The sequence below is a fragment of the Euprymna scolopes genome, chromosome 12 (genome assembly GCF_053919585.1).
Source record: "Euprymna scolopes isolate OS-2025 chromosome 12, ASM5391958v1, whole genome shotgun sequence".
NCBI lineage: Eukaryota > Metazoa > Mollusca > Cephalopoda > Sepiida > Sepiolidae > Euprymna > Euprymna scolopes.
Genome location: NC_136493.1, coordinates 1442607 through 1466897, shown reverse-complemented (window position 1 = coordinate 1466897; position 24291 = coordinate 1442607). Strand labels below are relative to the sequence as shown.

The following is a 24291-nucleotide window of genomic DNA, read 5'->3' as shown; positions in this document are numbered from 1 at the left end:
AAAATCTTATTGTAATACTAAAAACTGATTGGTAATACTAAAAACTGATTGGTAATACTAAAAACTGATTAGTAATACTAAAAACTGATTAGTAATACTAAAACTGATTAGTAATACTAAAAATCTTATTGTAATTCTAAAAACTGATTAGTAATACTAAAAACTGATTAGTAATACTAAAAATCTTATTGTAATTCTAAAAACTTATTAGTAATACTAAAAATCTTATTGTAATTCTAAAAACTGATTGGTAATACTAAAAATCTTATTGTAATTCTAAAAACTGATTGGTAATACTAAAAACTGATTGGTAATACTAAAAACTGATTAGTAATACTAAAAATCTTATTGTAATTCTAAAAACTGATTAGTAATACTAAAAACTGATTAGTAATACTAAAAATCTTATTGTAATTCTAAAGACTGATTGGTAATACTAAAAACTGATTGGTAATACTAATAACTGATTAGTAATACTAAAAATCTTATTGTAATTCTAAAAACTGATTAGTAATACTAAAAACTGATTAGTAATACTAAAAACTGATTAGTAATACTAAAAATCTTATTGTAATACTAAAAACTGATTGGTAATACTAAAAACTGATTGGTAATACTAAAAACTGATTAGTAATACTAAAAATCTTATTGTAATTCTAAAAACTGATTGGTAATACTAAAAATCTTATTGTAATTCTAAAAACTGATTAGTAATACTAAAAATCTTCTTGTAATTCTAAAAACTGATTGGTAATACTAAAAACTGATTAGTAATACTAAAAATCTTATTGTAATTCTAAAAACTGATTAGTAATACTAAAAACTGATTAGTAATACTAAAAATCTTATTGTAATTCTAAAAACTGATTAGTAATACTAAAAATCTTATTGTAATTCTAAAAACTGATTGGTAATACTAAATACTGATTGGTAATACTAAAAACTGATTGGTAATACTAAAAACTGATTAGTAATACTAAAAATCTTATTGTAATTCTAATAACTGATTAGTAATACTAAAAACTGATTGGTAATACTAAAAACTGATTAGTAATACTAAAAACTGATTAGTAATACTAAAAATCTTATTGTAATTCTAAAAACTGATTAGTAATACTAAAAATCTTATTGTAATTCTAAAAACTGATTGGTAATACTAAAAACTGATTACTAATACTAAAAATCTTATTGTAATACTAAAAACTGATTGGTAATACTAAAAACTGATTGGTAATACTAAAAACTGATTTGTAATACTAAAAACTGATTAGTAATACTAAAAACTGATTGGTAATACTAAAAACTGATTGGTAATACTAAAAACTGATTAGTAATACTAAAAACTGATTAGTAATACTAAAAATCCTATTGTAATTCTAAAAACTGATTGGTAATACTAAAAACTGATTGGTAATACTAAAAACTGATTGGTAATACTAAAAACTGATTGGTAATACTAAAAACTGATTAGTAATACTAAAAGTCTTATTGTAATTCTAAAAACTGATTGGTAATACTAAAAACTGATTGGTAATACTAAAAACTGATTGGTAATACTAAAAACTGATTAGTAATACTAAAAATCTTATTGTAATTCTAAAAACTGATTGGTAATACTAAAAACCGATTAGTAATACTAAAAACTCATTAGTAATACTAAAAACTGATTAGTAATACTAAAAACTGATTAGTAATACTAAAAATCTTTTTGTAATTCTAAAAACTGATTGGTAATACTAAAAATCTTATTGTAATTCTAAAAACTGATTAGTAATACTAAAAATCTTATTGTAATTCTAAAAACTGATTAGTAATACTAAAAACTGATTGGTAATACTAAAAACTGATTAGTAATACTAAAAACTGATTAGTAATACTAAAAATCTTATTGTAATTCTAAAAACTGATTAGTAATACTAAAAATCTTATTGTAATTCTAAAAACTGATTGGTAATACTAAATACTGATTGGTAATACTAAAAACTGATTGGTAATACTAAAAACTGATTAGTAATACTAAAAATCTTATTGTAATTCTAATAACTGATTAGTAATACTAAAAACTGATTGGTAATACTAAAAACTGATTAGTAATACTAAAAACTGATTAGTAATACTAAAAATCTTATTGTAATTCTAAAAACTGATTAGTAATACTAAAAATCTTATTGTAATTCTAAAAACTGATTGGTAATACTAAAAACTGATTACTAATACTAAAAATCTTATTGTAATACTAAAAACTGATTGGTAATACTAAAAACTGATTGGTAATACTAAAAACTGATTTGTAATACTAAAAACTGATTAGTAATACTAAAAACTGATTGGTAATACTAAAAACTGATTGGTAATACTAAAAACTGATTAGTAATACTAAAAACTGATTAGTAATACTAAAAATCCTATTGTAATTCTAAAAACTGATTGGTAATACTAAAAACTGATTGGTAATACTAAAAACTGATTGGTAATACTAAAAACTGATTGGTAATACTAAAAACTGATTAGTAATACTAAAAGTCTTATTGTAATTCTAAAAACTGATTGGTAATACTAAAAACTGATTGGTAATACTAAAAACTGATTGGTAATACTAAAAACTGATTAGTAATACTAAAAATCTTATTGTAATTCTAAAAACTGATTGGTAATACTAAAAACCGATTAGTAATACTAAAAACTCATTAGTAATACTAAAAACTGATTAGTAATACTAAAAACTGATTAGTAATACTAAAAATCTTTTTGTAATTCTAAAAACTGATTGGTAATACTAAAAATCTTATTGTAATTCTAAAAACTGATTAGTAATACTAAAAATCTTATTGTAATTCTAAAAACTGATTAGTAATACTAAAAACTGATTGGTAATACTAAAAACTGATTAGTAATACTAAAAACTGATTGGTAATACTAAAAATCTTATTGTAATTCTAAAAACTGATTAGTAATACTAAAAATCTTATGTTAATTCTAAAAACTGATTGGTAATACTAAAAACTGATTGGTAATACTAAAAACTGATTAGTAATACTAAAAATCTTATTGTAATTCTAAAAACTGATTATTAATACTAAAAACTGATTAGTAATACTAAAAACTGATTAGTAATACTAAAAATCTTATTGTAATTCTAAAAACTGATTGGTAATACTAAAAACTGATTGGTAATACTAAAAACTGATTGGTAATACTAAAAACTGATTAGTAATACTAAAAATCTTATTGTAATTCTTAAAACTGATTAGTAATACTAAAAACTAATTAGTAATACTAAAAACTGATTAGTAATACTAAAAATCTTATTGTAATTCTAAAAACTGATTGGTAATACTAAAAACTGATTGGTAATACTAAAAACTGATTAGTAATACTAAAAATCTTATTGTAATTCTAAAAACTGATTGGTAATACTAAAAACTGATTGGTAATACTAAAAACTGATTGGTAATACTAAAAACTGATTGGTAATACTAAAAATCTTATTGTAATTCTAAAAACTGATTAGTAATACTAAAAACTGATTGGTAATACTAAAAACTGATTAGTAATACTAAAAATCTTTTTGTAATACTAAAAATCTTTTTGTAATACTAAAAACTGATTAGTAATACTAAAAATCTTTTTGTAATACTAAAAACTGATTGGTAATACTAAGCTGATAATGCAAGCTGTTATTGTAGTTTGAACTCTATCAATTGTGATTACATATTCATGAAGAAAAGGGAGAAAACTCTTGGAAGTGATAAATTAGGAGAGAGAGTAACAAAAGTAATGACTCATTATTTTGCTTGCAACAAAGTAAGATATGAAAGATGGTTCTAAAAGGACAGTCTGAAGTGAACACTCGTTCTGATCTTCATCAATGATCTCATAAATGACATTCTTAAATCATTCGTAGACATTTATACGGATAACACTACCATCTATGGCGACACTAAAGGCTGGCTATGACCAAGATTTTTCTCTTCTGATCTTTAGCATGTCGTGCAAAGGGGAAAAAGGTGGCTGGTTAATTTGAATGCATCTAAAACTAAGTTTCTATCTTTTCATCATCAACACTCTGATCTCTGTCTGGCTCCAATTGAAATGAACAGCTCTTGCCTTAGGGAAGCGCCATCTTTAGACAAGCTTCTGAGACTGACCTTCACTCCTGATCTGAAATGGAGCGTACACAGCAAATCTGTTGGCAAGATCACTGGAAAAATGGTAGAATCATTCTACCACTCCAGTAGATATCTCTGCAATCCTCCACCTGTATAAGAACCAAGTATGTCCTAGGATGGAGTACTGTTGCCACATCTGGCAAGAGCTGTTCAGAGCTTGACGGAGTTTAAAATGGGCTTTCAAATCTTGTAGGTGATACCTTTTTCTATTCCCTGCAGCCTCTTTCCCCACAGAAGAGACATTTCAAGCCTGTCTCGGCTCTATTGTTATTTTCATGGCAAGTGCTCGTCTGATTTTGAATCTATGCCCCCCCTCCACTTGCCAAACTTTCACAAAAGAAAAACAAAAAAAAAAACACTGGACTAGCTACAACCACTACCAACAATTTCTCTCACTCTCTATCTGTTCCTAAATCTAAATACAAATTCCATGAATAAAGCTTCTTTCCTAGAACCACCTGCCTGTGTGATGTGTTCTACTCTTCTCTTCGGTTAAAGAAAAAGATGCCACAAATTTTCTAAAAAAATAAAATGTCTCTATTTCCTTTCACAAAGCTGAATTCAGTTATTAGGACAACAGCGAGTTTTAAACGATGAGAGCATTAATGCGGCATGGAACCGAGGTGGGTGGAGGTGATGGTGTGTGAGCTCCAGACAAGCACGTGTAGTAGTTGGCTCTCTCTCTCTCAGACTGACGCAAGCGAACTGAACTTATCACCATGTTATTTTTCATATTTACAGATTCAAATGAGTTCCAGTTTTTAAAGTAAATGGTGTTACTTAATTTGAAAACCGTGCTATATTACGTGTTTTAGTTTAATCTATTGTGACCCTTTCCATTTAATATTTTTTTTATTTTAATTTATTTAAAAAATATTTTACTTTTAATTTAAATTATAGAGGATTGCATCAGCAGTGAGATACCTACTAGAGCACAAGAATGATCCACCTAGTATTTCATAAATCGATTCTGATGTTCAATCATTTAGAAAACTCTTATTCCATGCTTATTTACGCTTGCACTTATTTAGGAAAACAAAAATCAAGAAAAACATTTATGGTGTATTAGTCACAGCATGAAGTGTCATATTCCAAAAATCATGAAAATTGATCAAGTAATTTTTTGTTTATCAAATTTTACGATTTTTAGCAGTTAAGTAATTTTTCGTAGACATTGATGAGCAATTGCTTCTGAAGAAGTTGTTAAGGAGGAGGTAATCAGGGAGGAGTTTCGAGTTCAATCAAATCTGGCAATTGGTTTTTCTCGCATCAAGCACGGCATAAAAATTTAATTTTCTTAAAATTAAAAGAAAGACTACTTGATCCATTTATGATTTTTGGAATATGCTATATTCGTTCTGTGACATGTACATATATCATAAATACTTTTCGGCATTTTTTTTATTTAAAATTTCATTACAAGTGCAAATCTAACTAAGCACCTTATACTTTTAGTATTGCCTGTAGTAAGGATTGAACCATCAACCCCCAGAAGACTATTGCTTAGTATTTTATTGAGCCTTGGGTCAATGTGTAACAGAGTATGGATGCGTCGATGCAAATGTCGTGAGATGTGCAAAGAAAAAGACTATAAAAAGAGTGTGTGTATAGACCGACAATCACGTTCAGTACGACATTCAAGAGGGCAGAGAGAAGAAGCATGATTACGGTATATTCGGGGAAAGTACTCGGAAATAATTGTTATTGTTACAAAAAAAAGAGTCAAGTTATTATTTGTCCTATGTTCCTTGCAACGTGTTGAGTCTGCGTGTAATGTTACATCCTTTGCGACCGAGTCTACAATGTGTTGGTCCCAAGCGTCTACATATTGACACATGTGTCAATATGTGCAACATTACAAATGTGGACATATATAAATCATCTTCATCTCTTGTTTTGTACAAGTTTTTCTTTCGTGAATTGTTTATCTATATAATACTAAAAGTCTATGGATCTTGTATGTTTGCAATCAGATTTCCGGTTTTCAACATCCGGTTGCGCATGCGTAAATAGCAACGTCTTCAATCCGTTATTCCAATTCCGGAATTTTTATATCGCTTTTAATACAAACAATTTCATTTAATTTGATCAAATAGTTTTTTGTTTTTTTTTAACGGCTAAAAACATTCAACTTCGTAAAGTCTGTCGCAGTTTCAAAAAAACTTCTCCCTTTTAAAAAACAACACTCATTATTAAAAGAAACAGCGGCGCGGCGGTGAAAGAAAACACCTCTCACTTTCCCTCTAATAGATTTCAACACTCCTACTCCCTCTGTTTTCGTTACGTACGCGAGAAATCTTTAATTCATGTCATTATAAATAAATAATTTTATAAAATCAACCGTAGTTTTTTTGTTTTTTTTTAACGGCTAAAAACATTCGGTTATCTTTCAGATGCAAGGTTCATTGTTTACTTGCGGTTTTAATGATGTAAGATTCCGTTGTACGGAAGACCAAATCGGCCAAAATGTTTATGATGTTTTTATTGGCGCTTTTCTTCGTATTTTTAATAACATTTTTTTGCACCATTTATAAGTTCTTTTTACAAATAATTTTTTTAATACTGTAATAGTAAAATAAAGATACATTTATTAATTATACGGAAAAAGTATCTCGTAATGTTTTCACACGAGATTTGTTTCCTGTTGATTTCTCTTTTTTTTTTAATATTAAAATTGATTTAAAGTGATTTTCAAGCCTTTAACATGACGGAGTTTATAATGAAAACCAAATTACCGTTAAAATTAAAATAATCTTTATTAGAAATTTGTAACAAAATAACAAAATTATAAAACTATTAGATTAAAATTGAGAACTTTTAATTAAACAACGTGAACATTTTATAATGAGTGTTTTCATGAAATGTATTTTTAATAATAAAAAAAGTGAACTTTTTTTACTTGAACTTCATAAAAAAAACGTATCCAATATAGAATTTTACTAAAATAATTTTACTATTACAGTATTAAAAAAATTATTTGTAAAAAAAAACTTGTAACTGGTGCAAAAAAATGTTATTAAAAAATACGAAGAAAAGCGCCAATAAAAACATCGTAGACGTATATTATCATTTAAACAGTATATCAATTTAAATATTTAAATTCAGTAAATAAATTTAAATATTTAAATTATGGCCGAATTGGTCTTCCGTACAACGGAATCTTACATCGTTACAATCGCAAGTAAACAAGGAACCTTGCATCTGAAAGATAACCAAACATTCAACTTCGTAAAGTCTGTTGCAGTTTCAAAAAAACTTCTCCCTTTTAAAAAACAACACTCATTATTAATAGAAACAGCGGCGGTGAAAGAAAACACCTCTCACTTTCACTCTCATAGATTTCAACACTCCTACTCCCTCTGTTTTCGTTACGTACGCGAGAAATAGTTACGTGTATGTGTGAGAGAGAGAAAAAGGGAGCGATGTAAAACTGGATAGTTAAGCGAAAGGAAAACATAAAAGTTTTTTTAAAACACTCAAATTGTACAAAAAATGTTGTAAATAGAAAAGTATTGTCTTAGTTTTAGTGACCTTATTATTAGCATATGAATACAATATTTATTTTCTGTACAATAAGTGCTTAAGCACCCGTGCTTTTCAGCGATACATAGTCAATAAAATAAATTGATTAATATAATTAATCTGGATATAAGAGAGTTAGAACCTGATAAGAAGTCTCAATTAAGCAAAAGGATAACAAAAGTTTTCTTTAAAAAAAATTAATTGTACAAAAAATGTAAATAGAAAAGAATTGTCTTAATTTTATTGACCTTATTATTAACATACAAATTAAATATTTTACACAATGGGTACTGAATGTTTGCTTAAATTAAATGAAAAAAGTTACATTTTATTTTCATTTTCTATTTAAAAAGCCATTATTAACATGTGGAGAGTGTTTTTTTTTTATTATTCTGTACTTTCAACTAACAATTTCATTTAAAAGATGATATATCAAAATTTGAATTTAACTATAATAAGGATTATGATACCTGTTCAGTGCATATTTACCTATAAGTATGACCAACCACTTATAATTCAGTAACTGTAATTTAAAAAAAAATAACAATTATAATAAACAGAACGACTCATAGAAATCTATCTATATTCTTTTTTCATTTTAATATACTTTCATAGAAATGCTTCTGTTATGTAAAAAAAAACTATTTTCTTTATGCCACAAGTGTCACGCTCATACATGAATTCCATAGCTAATATAACGTACTGACCCAACGGGTCACGGGTGGTCTAGTATAATACTAAAAGTCTATGGATCTTGTATGTTTGCAATCAGATTTCCGGTTTTCAACATCCGGTTGCGCATGCGTAAATAGCAACGTCTTCAATCCGTTATTCCAATTCCGGAATTTTTATATCGCTTTTAATACAAACAATTTCATTTAATTTGATCAAATAGTTATTTATATATACAAATAATACATAGATTCATAGATAATTATAATATATATTATAAAATCTATTTATCTATGAATCTATTAATAATATGAAATATTACCCTATACAATTTATGGAAAGAAAACACCTCTCACTTTCCCTCTAATAGATTTCAACACTCCTACTCCCTCTGTTTTCGTTACGTACGCGAGAAATAGTTACGTGTATGTGTGAGAGAGAGAAAAAGAGAGCGATGTAAAACTGGATAGAGTTATCCCCCTTAACTAATGCAGACCTTTTTACTAGAGGGCGTTATTACAAAAAAATTTCTTTTTCTTCTTCCCATGTTTTTTAAAGTCGTCTGCTTACATTTCCAAACGGAAAGCTGAATCGGTAAATGCACACATTTCTATTACATTAAATAGTGTTTTCCTTTACACAATGGGTACTGAATGTTTGCTTAAATTAAATGAAAAAAGTTACATTTTATTTTCATTTTCTATTTAAAAAGCCATTATTAACATGTGGAGAGTGTTTTTTTTATTATTCTGTACTTTCAACTAACAATTTCATTTAAAAGATGATATATCAAAATTTGAATTTAACTATAATAAGGATTATGATACCTGTTCAGTGCATATTTACCTATAAGTATGACCAACCACTTATAATTCAGTAACTGTAATTAAAAAAAAAATAACAATTATAATAAACAGAACGACTCATAGAAATCTATCTATATTCTTTTTTCATTTTAATATACTTTCATAGAAATGCTTCTGTTATGTAAAAAAAAACTATTTTCTTTATGCCACAAGTGTCACGCTCATACATGAATTCCATAGCTAATATAACGTACTGACCCAACGGGTCACGGGTGGTCTAGTTATTTACTAATTGTGAATTTTGTTTGAGGTTATTTAAAGCACAAAAACTTTTTAAAAATTGCAACAACTGTGTTGCTGTTATCTTTTTTCTTTTTATTTCTTTTACTGCTTTTTTTTCTTTACTCCAAACATGGTACAGTGCCATCAATCATAAGGGGCTACTATTTGGGACCAAATTTATAGGGATACTATACAGGGAGTTGGGCAGCGAGATGTCTGTTCACATTACACTTGAACTTCTGCAAGTCGGTACAGTCAGCGAAGTAAGGGAATTCCAAGGTCTATCAGTTTGACGGAAGAAACTATTTGAGTAGAAGGCTTTATGACATCTAGGGATCTTTACAGTGTTTGGGTGGCATTTTGCTGCTTGTCTGGTTTGTTGGGAGTATTTACGTTGAGGAGTGAGTTCTGTTTTTATTACGTGTTTTATGATGTGTGTACATTCATGAAAAACTGCGTGAAAATGATGATAGGATGAAGCTATACGTTTAACAGATGTATTTAACAAGTTACGATTGAAATAAGTTGAACCACTGGATGTGCAAAACGTCTCTTGTCCCTATTTACAATGCCTCCCCACGGGACAGAGTTAGACACCAGGGTCATTTTTTAATGTGGAGATAAGGGACAAAAATAAAAATTGTCTCAGTCGTGAAGGATTTCTCCTCCGCCGACAGAGAACAAGAAATTGAAGTGCAGCATCTGAAGAATAGATACTACACTTTGATCTTTGCCAAGAACAGCGTCTCTTGTCTTGAAGCTGCTTCGCAGTGTTATGGCTGACTCTCCTCCTACCATATCAAAGGGCGATCACTCACTTGTCAGTCCAAGGGAAGTAACTGTTTCTTAGTTTGATGCTAACACTTTTTTAATTAACTGGTTTTAATTTGTCTTTTTTCATTATTTTCCAAATTGTCGTCATCAACATTTGTCACATGTTTCCACAATAAATTAATTTGACAACATTAGTGAGATTTTTTGGGGGGATGGACGGAGTATTATTTGAGATGTGCATTTTGTGCTAATTCTAAAAATTATAGAATTATATTTTAAGGTAATTAAATATAAATAGCCTAAAAAAGTTGGTTGTAAAAATACATTAAAAAGGAAAAATATGAAATGAAAGCACAACATGGCCGTCTTCAAGTCCAACATAAACAAGTTCTTGATGAGCCGTTCCCTTTAATGCATTTTATCAAATTTCCACTACTAACAATTACTACGATATTATCTCATTGACTACTGTACACTCTTTAACCCTTATTCTCGAGTGGCTTCTGGGCCTTGATAAGTGGCAACTCCTTTGTAAAAAAAACAAAAAAAAAAAAACAATGAGGCTGATATTATTTGAAAGGTGACTCATATGGATAGAAGAACTTGGATGAATTGAAAATTCAAAAGGTTGATTTTTATCCTGCAAGACAATTTCTCTCCCCAGATGATTAGTTACATCATAGACTTCTTGGAATTTTCTGTTAACATCACTGTTTCTGCTAACCCTAAAAAAATCAATTCTTTCACACGTAGGAACTCTGTCCCCCCCTCCCACTTCCTCTCAATGCTATGTTTCTTAATGATTATAATATGTCTCAAAAATGGATATTCATTGACCAATTACCAATTAAGAAATAAAATTTTTGCTGTTATTTTGTTTATTTAAAAAAAAATTTATTGTGTTTTATTTATTTATTTATTTATTGCTTGTATTTTATTTATTTATTTTTGTTTCTATTTTATTTTATTTTATTTATTTTTTTTTGCTTGTATTTTTCAGGATTTTTTGCCATTCTTCATTCTTGGTTGAATGCCTTTGCTGAAATGCTCCGATTTGGAGATCGTCTTTTTTACAAGGTTTGTTTTTCATTTTCATATGTTTTGTTTTTTATTATGTTTTTTTTTCGTTTTGTTTGCCATTTTATAAAACCTTTAGATTTTTCTGACCTCAACTAAAACTTGACATTGTTAGGGAAGTCGTTTTCAGATGGTGCAGCACATCAAGAATGGAATTGGTTAAGCCAGAGTTTTAATCCAGTTAAGTTTTAAACTGTAATACCGTTGAACAAAAAAAAAAACAAAAAAAAAAGCTGCAGGAAAAGTAGCAGCTTATGCCAGTAGCTCATTTTCTATTCATATTATGGTTTTGGCATTATTGTAGGTGGATTGAACTGACTGCCTCCAAAAGAGGAAGTTTCTAGAGAATATCAAATTCACAAGCAGTCCTCGATCACATGTGTATCCTCATCAGGGAAGATGGCGACATTAGGTTTTTGTACTTCTTGCAGGCAGGTGTTGACGTTTTCCTACATACAGCACCTGGTATTAGGCAGGCATCTGATATTGGCCAGGTTCAATGTTGCTTAACTTTGATGATCTAACCCAATTATGCTATATATATGGCTGTAGCATTAAATAAAAAAAAAAAGGAGTTGACATGCTGAAAAACAAAATATTTTTACGGTCAATAAATGAAGGATATCTCAAATAAGAAATTAGAAAATCCATTTTTTTTTTTCTTTAATCAAGATTTTGTAAGAAAAAAAAAACTGCCAAAAAGGATTTATTTAAGCATCAGAAGGAGAGTAGAAAGGGGATCCTGTGTCTACTTTTGGCAATCTCTCACTTCCCTTATTTTGTCATTTAGTCCTCACATTCCATAAACAATGTTTCTGACAAAGAGGGAAGAATTGCTGTTTTCTGGATAAAAATGTATTTCATCTAACACTTGTCGTTGGCAAGTTTTTCACCTTGAAGTAGTATTTATTTAGCTCCTTACATCAAGTGGTTTCATGCCTTGTCTGGAGCGATTTCTCTAAAAAAAAATCCTAATTTCATATTTCGAATTCAGTTACTTTCAACCTCTCACATCATCTTCATGTTAACTTTGATAAAAATAACAAAATACCAAAGACTTATGTACGACACGAAATGAAACTGGAATCTTAAGAAGGTATCAATCATAAAAGTCATTATAGGAGCAACCGGGCTAATGAAAAAGAATTTTATAAAACTATCTGGCGAATATACTCAGTGAACTAAGTGCAAAAGAAATACAAACAATTGCACTTAAAGGGACAGTTAGTCTTAAAAAGATCTCTCGGTTGGAGTAACTAAACTAATGGGAGAATGTTTGGCATCCGGTAGAATGCCCCATCCCCAGGAAAACAAAGGGATAAGAAAATTGAAACAAAAAAGTGAATAAAAGGATAAGACCACAGGCATAATAACTCTATATGAAAGTTTATTATTAATAATAATAATAATTCTATATGAAAGTTTATTAATAATAATAATAATAATAATAATAATAATAATAATAAAAATAATAACTCTATATGAAAGTTTATTAATAATAATAATAATAACTATATGAAAGTTTATTAATAATAATAATAATAATAATAAAAAAATAATAATAATAATAATAACAACTCTATATGAAAGATTGATACAATAGAATGTAATTTCCAAAAATACGTTTTAGATAAAAAAAATAAAAATAAAAAAAATACCATGACGAGTTTATGATGTTAAAATTAGTAAAAATTTGAAAAATGATATTTGTGTCATTGTACAAAAGGGTGCAATGTAATGAAAGGGAGATAAGTAATTTATAATCCAAGGGAGATAACTAATGATTCTAGAACTAATTTATCGTTTAGGACAGTTTGTATTAAATAACCTTAAATGGATTGATATGCCATTAAACAGAAATTCCACTATAATTGACTCTTATTGAATTTTTTTACATTTTTTTGTGCCTGCTTTTTGTTTATGTATAATTGGTTTACAATTTTATCACGCAGGATTGGTGGAACTCTACGACATTCTCTAACTACTATCGAACATGGAATGTCGTTGTACATGATTGGCTTTATACTTACATATACAAAGATGTCTGCACGGTAAGAACAAACATTTTTTTCTATTTTTATTCTATAATCTTTTTTTTACTAGTGAAACGGATTATGCTTTTATACTTTAATTAGTAGGACCTATGAAAATTCCATGGAGACTAGGTTTTAATTTTATCCACAAGAAAGATAACCAACGTTCAATTCAATCTAACATATGAAGTTATTTTGTCCGATTTTCAAAGTCAAACCCAAATAGCATTTAAGTTGACAAATCAAACTCTGCTTTAGACTAGTCTACTTGTTATTAATGTACCATATTATCCCTACTTGTATATAAAAGGATTTTTGTGTGCGTGTATATGAGTGAGTTTGTTCCCTATAGATTCCAAAATGGCTGGACCGATGTTTTTGAAATTTCATACAAATGTACTTCATGTGTCAGGGAGCGTTCTGATATAGGTTTTGTATTGAAACTTCCCGGTAAACATCGGTAAAAATTCTGATTAAAGAAGGAACAGTTTAATTTTGGCCAAACTCTGATACAGGCTAACATCACAAGTGCGTTTGAAAAGTTTTATCACTGCACAAATAGAAGGACCCAGCATATAAAATAAGCTTTTTGGGTAAGACGAGCGTGTTTGAAATGAATGTTTCTGCTTAGAGTACAAGTGAACCATGATACTTAATTTTTGCATTTTAAACTTTAATTCAATATTATATATAATAATGATTTTAATTCAATATTATATATAATAATGATTTTAATTCAATATTATATATAATAATGATTTTAATTCAATATTATATATAAAAATGATTTTAATTCAATACTATATATAAAAATGATTTTAATTCAAGCAACTATATATAAAAATGATTTTATAAAATCAACAGTAGGTTCTCTACAGTGCAATGTAGAACAATGTATGGTGGATTAATTCATAGTAGAGAGGCATGTCTTCCTTCTTCTCTATGCACCATGGTGGATTCCCGACTAGAACAAACAATCAATTGATTTGATTGAAAAATGTGTGATTTCGATAACAATAAAAATATTGGATGTGTGAAACCTTTATTGATCCTCATTCAATCTCAGACAAAGTCGAGTCTCCCAGCTAGTTGCTAATATAATAAAGTACTTAACTACAATTTCTTTAAAAAATTTCTTTGTCTAGATCAGAGGTCTGATGATATGAAATCTTTTTAAATCATCACCTAAAAATACAAATCAGGAATATGGATAACTTATTTTTACAGGGTGGAACGGTAAAATTGTCGCCCTAGAAAAGACATGATTCCATTTCCATTTGATGAAAACTGGTTTTCTTTTTTTGTTGCAGACCATCTACTATTTAGCTAGTTGTTTACAAATCCCAAGAGTGATGGGAGACTTTTCTCATGTCTGAAAGTGACACAATGTTCAACGAGCAAAAATGGAGACGCGCCGCTGTACACCTCATGTTCTCTACCGATCCAAGTTATGGCAACAAGACCATTGGCACCACCCTCAAAATGTATCGCCAGATTGCCACAAATAACAGGGACGTGCCCAGAGTGATGAAAACTGATAAGCAATGATGCATTAATAACAAAAAGAAAAGAAAAATAAAGTTCTTTGTGAAATCAGCTGATGCGGTTCCCAAGTACCTTAAGAAGCTGGTGGCGAATAATTTCATCCATGTTGAATTCTAAATAAAATATACTGATATTAATTTCTTGTAAGAATTATAAATATTAACATTCAGACAAAGAATATCCTTTTTTGTAGTTTCGTCTGCAAGGGAGATAATTTTCTTAATCCGTCTGTAATATCAAGGGGTACAACTTCGTTCGCTGGTTTTGTCAATGCGTTTTTCATTTTAATACATTTTACTTAAAAAAAAAAAATAAACCCGCTTATTCACCCAAACAAGGCAAATTGTCGCCTGAACATAAGGGGCTACTATTTAAGATCATGTCTACATGGGCACTATGTGAGGAATTGAGCAATATCTGTTAACATTACATTTAAACATTTGCAACTTAGTACAGTCAGGGAAGCAGGAGACTAAGAAGGAATTGCAAAATCTTGCAGTTTGTGGTAAGAAATTATTAGAGTAGAAGTCTTTCCAATTTGTACTTGCGATTTATGATTTTCAAAGTATTAATTTTTTATGTTAACTGCAAATGCTTTTATCTTTTTGTTAAAATGAGAATAAATTCTAAAGAAAATATATTTCCTTTTATCAAAGTTTGTAGGATTTATTTTCGTAGTTTGAATGTTAGAAAGATTTTCTCTTCTGATAATAAAATCTTTCCCAAATTGTCATTTGAAAACTGAAACAATTTCTTATAATAAAATCGTCCTGTTTTTTATTAAAAATTAAAGAAATAACATATTCTGTTGTAGACACTTTTTTTAGTTTTTTTTGTTCTCTTAGTAAAAATAATTTTAAAAAACTTTTGCAAAAATAAAATGAAAGAAAATTTCATTTTAATATTAATAAAATAATTTTACAAATAAAGAAAAGATTGTTTCGTTGATTTTTTTTTTGTTTTTTTTAAGGTTTATTTTTCTAACACCTATTTTTAAATCGTATATTTACGAACAAACTCAAAATCAACACTAAACAAACAAACCAAACACCATAAATAAATATTCGAAGATGTAAAGAACTAAAACGATAAAAAATTTTATGAAAATCAAATTTAGCATTAAATGATCCAAAAAAGATTGATATGCCATAAAACAACCAAACTATTCTACAAAGAAAAACAATTTAACCGTTTCAACTTACGCACACAAAATAAACAATTCACACATAAAATATAATTATAATATGTTGCATTTCATTAATCCTGTTTGTTTTTTTTCTTTTCGCAAATTTTTTATTTTACCTACTAACCATCGTACTAAAGGCAATAGACCATCATTGCTCATATGCATACCACGGCTCAGTTCACATTACTAAATGCAGATTTGATTAAAATTCTTATCTGAAAACACCTAATATGTCAGCAGCATTCACACTAAGCGAGTTAAACCAGCTTCCCACAGAGGAGGAAGTTTCATAGGTATATCAAGTTCACAAGCAGTCCCCAATCGCAAATTAACCAATCTCTGGCCAGGGTTTTATTTAGTCCCTTTTCTCTCTAGTCCATTTTTAATCACTGCTTCCTATGCCTTTTTTTGCCTTCTCTTTGTCAACCGAACCTTTACTCTACATCTACTGACACAAAAAACTTGCATCCGTTCGTTCAATGTGGTTAAACTAAACCACGGTTTCATGTTCTGTACATAACTCCCTTTACTATCCACTTAAGGGAGATGACGTTAGGTTTTTGCAGTTCTTGAAGGGAGGTGTTGATGTCCTCCTACATACAGCACCTGGTATGCCTAAATGGTTACCCATCTGATACTAGCCAGGCTCAACATTGCTTGACTTTGGTGATCTAACAAGAACAGGTGTGTTAACATGATCAAGCCGTATATAGCACCTTATATTTTGCATGCGATCCATTCTTTATAGAATAGGGTTAGTAAATGTAAAACAGTTGAAGTAGCAGAGTCAGTTCATAAGGGGAAGACAAAGGAAAACCTGAAAAAAGTGATAAAGATGGACTTCAGAGAAATAAAAACCTGGCCAGAGATATGTTAGTTTAAGTCACTTTCTAAAAGCTATTCAACATATTCTAGCATGAAAAATGGATGTTAAATGGTACATGATGATGTCGGAATCGGTAAATATTGTTTTTAAAATTGTAAAGCATTCTTTCTGAGTCGGATGTTCGAACTTTTTTGACAAGCGTTTTCAGAAGTGGGATAAGTCCATAGATGATGCTGGCAAGTCTGCTGCAAAGAAAGTAGGCTACTGTCTTTGTTTTATCATTATTTCCATGGCAAGTGCTCGTCTGAGCTCCAATCTCTGGCCCCCTCTCGCCAATCTTTCAGGATAAACACCCGTCTAGCTGAAACCACTGTCGGTAATTTTCCCCTAAATCAAAACGTGCCTAAATCAAAAAGTAGATTCCATAAACAAAGCTTCTTTCTTAGAAGTGCACGCCTGTGGAACTCTCTTCCGTTTGCCTGTTTCCCACCTGACTACAACTTGGATGTCTTCAAGTCCAACATAAACAAATTCCTGATGAATGGCCTCTTAAGTAAGACACTTTATCAAATCTCCAATACTAACGATTACTATGATACTATCTGATTGATTACTGTACACGCAATAACCCTTATCTTCGAGTAGCTTCCGGGCCTTGATAAGTGGTGACCTCCATGTAAAAAAAAAAAAAATAATCTCTACTAGGCTAGAAAGCTTCTCACACCAATCCGTATCCTATATCTGTGTAAAGCCACCATTTGCATGTAGTGTTGTTGACACATTAGTTTCTTCATCTTATACAAAGTAAGAATTTCTTACCTCATACTCCTCACACTATTTATTTGCAGGCTGTTATCCTCATCTTTATAGTTGTTGTTTCACCACGTTTGAACTAATTCCTCTTCCAGCCTTTTTTGGTGATTAACTGTGATGTGATAGGAATGCTGGGTCTCTTATCATTCTCCAGTAATTACTGCCTTCCATAGTTGTTGTCTCACCATGTTTTTTCCCAATAAACCTCTGGTCTGCTTTGAATAGGATTGAAACTGTGGCACAGGCATTGAATCTCTGTGGTTTCAGGTGAGCATTGTCTGCAGATAGCGGTTTCAATCCTATCCAAACAGGGTTTAGTTGTCCACAAATGTGGTGAGACAAGAACTCTAGACGGCAGTAATTACTGGAGATACAATTACGAGACTCTGTATTCCTACCCCATTGCGGGTTAATCACCTGAAGAAGGCCAGAGGATGAATTGGTCGAAACGTGGTAAAACAACAACAACTATGAGGCTGAGGATAACAGTCTATAAATAAATAAACAAATACACAAATTACTCATCTCAAAGTATTCCAATCTAATAAAATAATATAGAACTCATCACACTGTTTGGCAATGTGACAGGTTTAAAGCTCGTCAAAGATTTTTTTTTTTTTTTTTTTTTACTCACGTTCACCCTTAACAAGGCATATTGCCACTTGGATGTAAGGAGCTATTATTTGGGACCATACTTAGGAAAGATTAACAAGATGTTCGTTTATGTTACATTTAAAGTACAGGAAAGCAGGTAGCAGGAAGGGAATTCCAAAATCTAGCTGTTCAAGGCAAGAAGCTATTATAATAGAAAGTTTTCTGTCATTTAGAGACCTCAACAGTGAAGGGGTAAGATTTTGTTGCTTAGTGGGTTCGTCGGGAGATATGTATGTTGAGGGGGCACAAGTGTAGTGAGTTCATCAGAGCACATTCCACTAAAATATTTGTAAAACAGGCACAGGGATGCAACATTGCAGCGATGGGGAAGTGGTTTGAGCTTAATTGACAAAGTGGGAACTATCAGATTGAAGCCTTATTGATTTTTTTTTTTTTTTTTTTTGGACCCTGTCCAAGAGGGAGAGTGTTGTATCCCTATACTTGTTTTATGAACACTTCCATGGAATGTGCTCTAATGAACTTTGCGTTTGTACTCCCTTCCACATAAATCCCCTTGAACCATTTAACTATCAACAAAATCACACCCCTTCTCTTTAAAAGTCTATAGATGGCGAAAGATTGTGTACTCTAATAGCTTCTTTTCTCGGACTACTAGCCTTTGGAATTCCAGCTCTGCTCCCTGTCTCACCAACCATACCAACATGCAGAAATTCAAATACAGTGTGAACAAATATCTTGCTGCTCATCTCCCCATTCAGATTGTTGGTGGCAACATGTCTTGTTTTGGAGTGAATAGCAATAAAAAAAAAAAGAAAGAAAACTTGGAAAATTGAGTATTTGATTATATCATTCAAAAAAATAAAAAATGATAAAAAATATTTGATTATATCATTCAAAAAAAAAAAAAAATGATAAAAAATATTTAAAAATTTTTATCAATCAATTCAACTTATAAACTTCATAAGTCATTAGGGACCATTGTCTTATAAATAGACACCAAATCATTTATCTTTTAACATCTTAGACAGTTAGTATTTGGAATTTCCTTCCTGCTACCTGATTCCCTGTACTGATATGCAGAAGTTTAAATGTAACGTAAACCAGCATCTTGTTCATCTTCCCTAAGTATGATTCCAAAATAGTAGCCCCTTACGTCCAAGTAGTGAAATGTCTTTCGTTGGGATGAAGAAAAAAGAAAAAGTCTATGAGATAATATATATTTCATATTATTTGCATACATCAAACTACTGTTCTCATCTTGAGTGATATTTTCATGTTTCAGCCGATGTAACCTCCAACGTTCCTCAGGTGTATCTTGTCGAACTCTGGAATGTTTCTGTCAAACTCTGGAATGTTTCTGTCAAACTCTGGAATGTTTCTGTCGAACTCTGGAATGTTTCTGTCAAACTCTGGAATTTGGACGTAATTTTGAACAGAACCCTTTATTTACTTCACAGGAGTAACATGCTTTTGTTCTGTCAGCTTTGACTGGATAGAGGTCATAAGTAATTCATAATTGTATTTTTCGGCCGCCCACACTGAGGATTAAACCTTTAATCTTCAGAAGAATATCACTTTTACAATTGACTTTTCCAAGTATTCTAACCACTGCATCACTGAAAAAAAAAAGAAAAAAAAAAAAAGAAAAATTCTATTGCTAATTAGGTAGGACCTCTATCCAGTAATGGCTGATGGAACGAAAGCATGCTACCCCCGTGAAGTAAATAAAGGGTTCCGTTCAAAATTCCATTCAAATTTCCGAGTTCGACAGAAACATTGCTTGAGTTTGACAAGATACACCTGGAGAAAGTCAAAGCTTACATCAACCGAAACTTTGTGAAAATCACACTCAAGATGAGAAGAGTAGTCTGCAGAATTCAAGCAATACAAATAACTAATCCTCATCTCCAAAATTCAGAAACGTAATATATAATTGTATAATATAATTTGTCAGTATTTTACTTTCAAAATAAAATAATTTTTCCTTTCAATTTGTGTATTGTAACAGAGTTTTAGTCATTACACAAAGTTTCAACTTGATAGCAAAAAATGTAAAAACTCTGAAACTTTAATGATTAACAAGAATTTTTGTTTAACTGTTATTTATATGTTGTATTAATAATATTTATTTTTTAAACTTTTTCCTAAACAGATTTTGGGCCACAACATGCGAAGTGTTGGGTTGACAAGCGTTTTCTTCATATCTGCCGTCTTTCATGAATATGTTCTTGTTGTGTCGTTTGGATTTTTCTACCCGGTTTTATTTGTGATGTTTGCAGGAGCAGGATGTAAGTATTTTAAAAAATTTTGACTTAAATTTTGACTAAAGAAACGTGATCAAATAATATAAATGCAACTGAATTATATCTGTTTTTGTATAACAACTTGTCCAAAAACATATTTTATTGCAAATATTATAGAACATTGTAAAATAAATAAAATTAAAAAAATACCACATATTTAACGTAAAATTGAAACATTGTGAACCATGACAGTGATATCATGTCTGAAATTAAACGGCAGATTCTGTGAATGGACAGCCTTTTTCAAAGCAGACGTCATGAAAAATAGAAAGTCCACTAAATACATCTGTTATGACATGTGGTGATGGGTCATCGATAGAAAAGCTTAGTGACACAAATGCAAAATGGAGCAGATTATGCTTATCATCACTTTAAGTGAAAGAAAAAGAAACATCTGGATTAGACAGCAAAGTAAAGTGAACAGTATCATCACTACTATTGCGAACAGCTAAACATGGATGAACAGATTACCTTTGAAATCTAAAGCAACAAACCTCAACAATGGAAAAGATTGAAGAAGGTTACAAACCTAGTGAAAAGATAATCCCAACAACCAACTGGACCCTAATGGCTATATCTCGCCAGTGATAAGGCAAGGTGAAAGGAAACGAAGAAGAATTCCCCTAGGACTGCTTTAAAAAACATGATATTGATGACTTAGTCCCATCGACGAAGTGTTGCATCCCTCTGCCTTTTCTACAAGTATTTTAGTGGTGAATGCTCTGACGAACTGCAATCACTTGTGCCCCCACGACGTGAGCACCCTCAACAAACTCGACAGGCTGCTAAATCCCACCCCCACACTCTAGAGATCCCTAGATGTAAAAGATCTTTTTACTCCAATAGTTTCTTCCCCAGAACCGCTAGACTCTGGAATTCCATTCCAGGTCCCTGCTTCCCCAACAGTACTGACGTTCAGAAGTTCAAGTGTAACGTGAACCGACATCTTGCTGCCCAAATCCCTACATAGTACCCCAGTAGTTGTTGCCCCTGATAGTAGCCCCCTACACCAAAGTGGCAATTTGCCTTGTTTGGGGTGAAAATGTAATTAAAAGAAAAAAAAAAAAAAAAAAAAATATAGGGATAGGACAACAGCATATTCTTTTCATTGTTCTGACTCTCGAGTGTGTATATATTGATATCTTGGATGCTTTTATACAAAGTGATGTGGTTCTTAGTTGATTTTTTTTTTTTTTTTTTTTTTTTTTTTTTTTTTACACGGTGGTCACCACTTATCAAGGCCCGGAAGCCACTCAGGGATAAGGGTTATTGCAAGTACAGTATGTTAGTGTGGAGATTTGATGAAGCGTTTACTTAAGGGGGCGGTTTATTAGGAATTTGTTAACGTTGGACTTGAAGACATCCAAGTTGTAATCAGGTGGGAAGCAGGCAGACGGAACAGAGTTCCACAGGTGTGCAGTTCTAAGAAAGAAGCTTTGTTCATGGAATCCACGTTTTGATTTAGGCACAGATAAAGAGTGGGGGAAATTTTTCACAGTGGATTCAGCTAGACAGGTGTTTTTCGTGAAAGATTGGCGAGAGGGGACCAGAGATTGGAGTTCAGACGAGCACCTGCCATGGAAATAACGATAAAACAAGGATAGGCTCGCAACGTCTCTTCTGTGGGAGAGAGGTTGCAGGGTAGAGAAAAGGGCATCCCCCACTAAGCCACGAAGTCTATTTTGTACTCTGTCATGACAGGATAGGCTGTTTTTAGCAGCTCCTGCCTAGATATGGCAGCAGTATTCCATCCTTGGACGTACTTGGCTTTATTATTGGATTAATTGTGTCAGATATATACTCGAGAGTCAAAAGAATGAAAAGAATATGCTGTTGTCATAGCCGTAGTCATAACTATCAGAATCAGATTAAATAAAGGTTCAGTTTGAAATTGTGAACTTGAGTAAAGTCAGGTTTTATATGAGTTGAAACCTTGTGAATATAACAAACTAAGATGAGAACAGTAGATGAGCTGTATTTATCTGTGTATTTATCTGGATGGAGATGTATTGCTAGGCGGAGATATATTCCTGTGTGAAGGGCTTATTTTGAAAAAGAATTCAAAATACAATCATGTTTACATTTTATTTTATATAATTTTTGAAAGTTTCTATTACTTTTATCTTCAGTGTGTATTTATCAAAGTTACGTATCTGCGAGAAACACAGACACACAAGAGCTTATCTGATATTTTTGTGAATATAGAGATTATCAATTACCATCTCAAAAATTCAAAAACATATTGGGTTTCTGTTTAAAATCAGTTTTTGACTGTGGATCTATCGATACATATCCAGTATGTTGGTTTGGTTATCGATAAACGTTCAGGATTTTGTTTTTTCACACCTTCCTTTTTTTTCTTTGTGTTTTAATTTATTCCTTTTTTAAAATGTGCATGACCAGCGTAATGGATACTGTTTAGGCTTATGGAATCGGATCAAATTACTAAGTCTATTATTCATTAATATACTTAACATATGCCATAAACGTGTTGCCACACCGTGACTCGTTAGATCACCAAAGTTAAGCAATGTTGAGCTTGGTTAGTACCAGTGTTGTATTGCCGGGGTCTGTATAACATGGAGGGGGAGTATGTATTATGTATATACATGTCTAATATATGGGTTTCATCTGGTGGTATGAAATGTTTTTCTCATGAATGTGTTTATACGTTTGTATATACATGTGTCACAATCATCGCTATGACGTGTTCGTCTAATCTAGTTTTTTTATTGTTCGTTGAATTGATGCGTGTATAACCTTACGACAATGGGCCCTGTCAGTGGGGCATTAGAATACGCCGACTGCTCCCCTGGAGAGGGTAAAAGTCCCTCAATGGGGGTCCTGGATATGACCTTAAACTATATCCAGTGGTGAGGCCCAGCTTGTGGGCTTTGGGGAGTGTGGAGCCACCCTTTAATTACCATTGCTCCCAGGTCCACTCTTACCCGGAGTGGTAGTACCTGTTAGGGTCCCAACTATGGGTTAAATAGAAACCGACGTGAAAACAACAAATATACTCTATTAAAAAAATTTTTCTTCAAAATTTTTGGATTCGGCATTAAATAACCCGAAAGGGGTTGATATGCCATAAAACAAAAACAACCAACCAACCAACCTTACGACAATGTTGATATATTAACAGATCCAGTTTATCAATGGACACGTAACAGTTACAACAGAAAGGGACAAATAACAATTCTCTGAGGATTTACATCGGCCAATGGAGAAACATAGCTTGTCCATTTTTGGTCCTTATTTGATGGATTCTCTGAAAAGCTACAAATGAAGATTCGTGCAACTCAAAGTTCTGGTGTTATAGCAGTTTATTTACTGAATGTTTGCCCCATTGGAAGGCTGCATAGATTATTGCCATTTCTGATCCCCTCTACTGGGAGCCATCACTGTCGGTGAACTGTTTTTCTCCCTCTCTCAACTCCGTCTCTTGTCTAATAAGTGATATGTGTTTATCAAACTCTCTCTCCTAAAGTCCACGTCATTATGCTGTCAGACTGTAGAGGTTAACCGATGTTTTTTATTGTTTGTGTTCTAATATTCTTTTCTATTCAAACACTTCAACATAATTTTATCTGTAAATATTTATTTTGCTACGATAACATTCTTTCAGACATTCCATATTTATAAATTTAATAACGATCCTAATAATC

General features: G+C 31.1%; 1 protein-coding gene across 2 annotated transcripts in view; it reads left to right on the top strand.

The window, feature by feature from the left end:
• The window catches only part of LOC145291143 (sterol O-acyltransferase 1-like), a 169963-nt gene that overhangs the window by 110978 nt on the left and 34694 nt on the right, over positions 1-24291 (top strand). For both annotated transcript variants that reach the window (XM_080136660.1, XM_080136661.1), the window contains exons 11-13: positions 11226-11302; positions 13255-13353; positions 20473-20608. In XM_080136660.1, coding sequence (XP_079992786.1) covers positions 11226-11302; positions 13255-13353; positions 20473-20608 — 312 coding nt within the window. The remainder of the gene's footprint in view (positions 1-11225; positions 11303-13254; positions 13354-20472; positions 20609-24291) is intronic.